At 39.3% G+C, this 2,564-nt stretch overlaps 1 protein-coding gene across 1 annotated transcript; it reads left to right on the top strand.

The window, feature by feature from the left end:
- The first annotated feature begins 706 nt into the window (after window positions 1-706).
- LOC101856824 (perlucin-like protein) lies at window positions 707-1,258 on the top strand. The gene has a single exon (XM_005103127.1). The coding sequence runs from the start codon at window positions 707-709 to the stop codon at window positions 1,256-1,258; it is 552 nt and encodes a 183-aa protein (XP_005103184.1).
- The last annotated feature ends 1,306 nt before the right edge of the window (window positions 1,259-2,564 follow it).

The following is a 2,564-nucleotide window of genomic DNA, read 5'->3' as shown; positions in this document are numbered from 1 at the left end:
AAGTAAAAAAAAAAGCTAAATGTACTATCCGCATGATCAAAATCATAAGATTTTTCGGAGTCGTTGTCAAGATATTAAAAAAATTGCATTAAAAAGAACTGACTTTTGAAACTCCGGATTCTGAACGTTAATTTTTTTGTTCAAAGCCAAGTACTGAGTAGAGAGAACTTTCTCATTCTGGGGTTGCAATCTGCCTTGTTTGACACAGTACTGGGTTACTGTCACGTACTGTTTTTTTCAAATCGTCCCAGGTGGGCCTTTAAGATCATATTCCAAGACGTAGAAGGTCATCGAGGTGATAGAAGAATTATAGGCAAATTCCAAGTTAGAAAGCATAGATTAAGGTTGTGTAAAGGTTAAAGGAGAAGGAGGCTAAAACAGCACAAGAACATATGTGTCTGGTGCCTCTATAAATCGTCATTAATTTTGTGCTCTATCAACAACACACTTTTTAGATCATCATTAAGGAAGCAAACTTTGAACCTTGCTGTCCGGACCTGCCTGGGCTGTGAAGGACATCCTAGCAGAATGATCGAGTTACTTTAGATAAATTCTCTCTACTTGGGAATTTAACCCGAGTCTTCCGTTTGCAACGGGAAAAAAACCCTTATCGTTTCACTTCTCTCGCCATAGTCCTATCACTATCTAAAAATATAACTTTAGCAATTTACTAAGGGTAGAATAAGCTGATGAAACCATCAAAGAAATGAACATCAAAGTGGAAGACATGGAAATCAAGCTCAATAAACTCTCAGGACTGGAGAATAAGGTGACACACTTGGAATCCACACTGAATGGGCTGAAGTCCCAAGTGGACAACTCCAAAGACGCCATCACACTAGCGTCGGCCAACTACAAAGGTAGCCACTACTTTGTCACCGAACAACGATATGGAAACGCCCAGGAAGCTAATCGCCTCTGTCAATTGTATGGAGGATACCTTGTGGAGATCAACGACCGACAAGAGTTCGACTTTGTGACTGATTTTCTCTTCAACCAATCGGTTTCTCACCCGGAAATAATAGGCGCTTGGGTCGGGGCCACAGACGAAGGTCATGAGGGGTCATGGAGGTTCATGACCTCTGGTGGTAATATGTCTACCTTAGTGTGGCAGCATCTTGAACCTAGCGGAGGTGCGGGAGAAAACTGTATGAATATAGAAATACCTTTCAAAGTTATGAATGATTACCCTTGCTTCAGGGGCGACGGGATGCATCTACAGGCTATTCTGTGCGAAATCCCTCACCGAAATGTCTAGATGAAAGGCTTTTGAAGCAAAACAGGCATCTTGTGATTAAATTAATTATATTACATAGATGTGTATGTGTGTGTGTTTGATTTATTGTGTTTGTATTCGATTTGCTCATGTTTGTTTGTGTATGCTAATGTGTGTGTTTATGTTTATACCTGCGCATGTGTGAGTGTGTAGTTGTGTGAGTGAGTGTGTGTGCATTCTGCTATCATCACAGCCAATTGGTAAGCGTGTGTATTGGAATCTCTTTCTCACAATGAAGTAGCACGAGCCTGATGAGTTGAGACCCTAGAAAAACTCTACAAAACGACATGGGTACATGAACGCCAAATCTGTGATTCAAATCAGGACCATCTGCTCCGTAGTCTATCATGATACCAACTGAGCTAATACAGCATCCAGCCACACTTACATGACATTACTGTCGTCTTTTGGTAGACCACAGCTTTCAGAAATAGACATTGCCCTATTTTCCTTTTGCAAATATTTACAATATTCTAAATCCTCTTTTGATGGGTTATGTCCTTCTTATAAGCCTTAAGGGGGGGGGGGGGGGGGGGTGGGGGGGTACACCCCCAAAGTCAAGATTCGATTCAAAATTATGGAATTTGAGTTGTAAGCATTTTTAGCTTCCTCAGCCTCTCCTACAGCAATTTCATCGCATAAGAACCCCAATGATATTTGGTTTTATTTAACCTCACAGCTTAACCATAAGATTTCGATTTGATTTCCTATTATCAATCTTTCAGTTCAACATACACACAACTTCCCATCTCGTACTAACAACACCACCACTAGTCCCATCATCCATTCCTTCATCGTCACTGACGACGCTTTGAATGTTAACACTACCTTAGATATATACAAAGTTCTATCTGACAGTTTTGGCTATTTTGAGTTACTAAAACCATGAGGTTAGAAGTTTATTTCTAAATGATGATATGATAATAATAATAATAATAATAATAATAATAATAATAATAATAATAATAATAGTAACAATAATAATAATAACATTTATGTAGCGCATCCCCTCCCCCCCCCCCCCAAAAAAAATATAGCTCAATGCGCTTTACATTGGAATACCCGTTATCAAAACCTGTCTTATTACTTCCTTTCTTCTCATGCAGTATATATTTACACACACACACACACACACACACACGCACACACACACACACACACACACACGCACACGCACACACACACACACACACACACACACACACACACACACACGGACTATTTTCATTCAGACATAGGTACAGAACAACTACATTGTATAATAAAAAGAATTTAATTTAAAAAATAA

This window comes from Aplysia californica, unplaced genomic scaffold (genome assembly GCF_000002075.1).
Source record: "Aplysia californica isolate F4 #8 unplaced genomic scaffold, AplCal3.0 scaffold00359, whole genome shotgun sequence".
NCBI lineage: Eukaryota > Metazoa > Mollusca > Gastropoda > Aplysiida > Aplysiidae > Aplysia > Aplysia californica.
This window is presented reverse-complemented; position numbering and strand designations above follow the sequence as displayed.

Coding starts and splice junctions, on each gene's coding strand:
- LOC101856824 (XM_005103127.1), top strand. CDS start 707: ATGAACATCAAAGTGGAAGACATGGAAATCAAGCTCAATAAACTCTCA.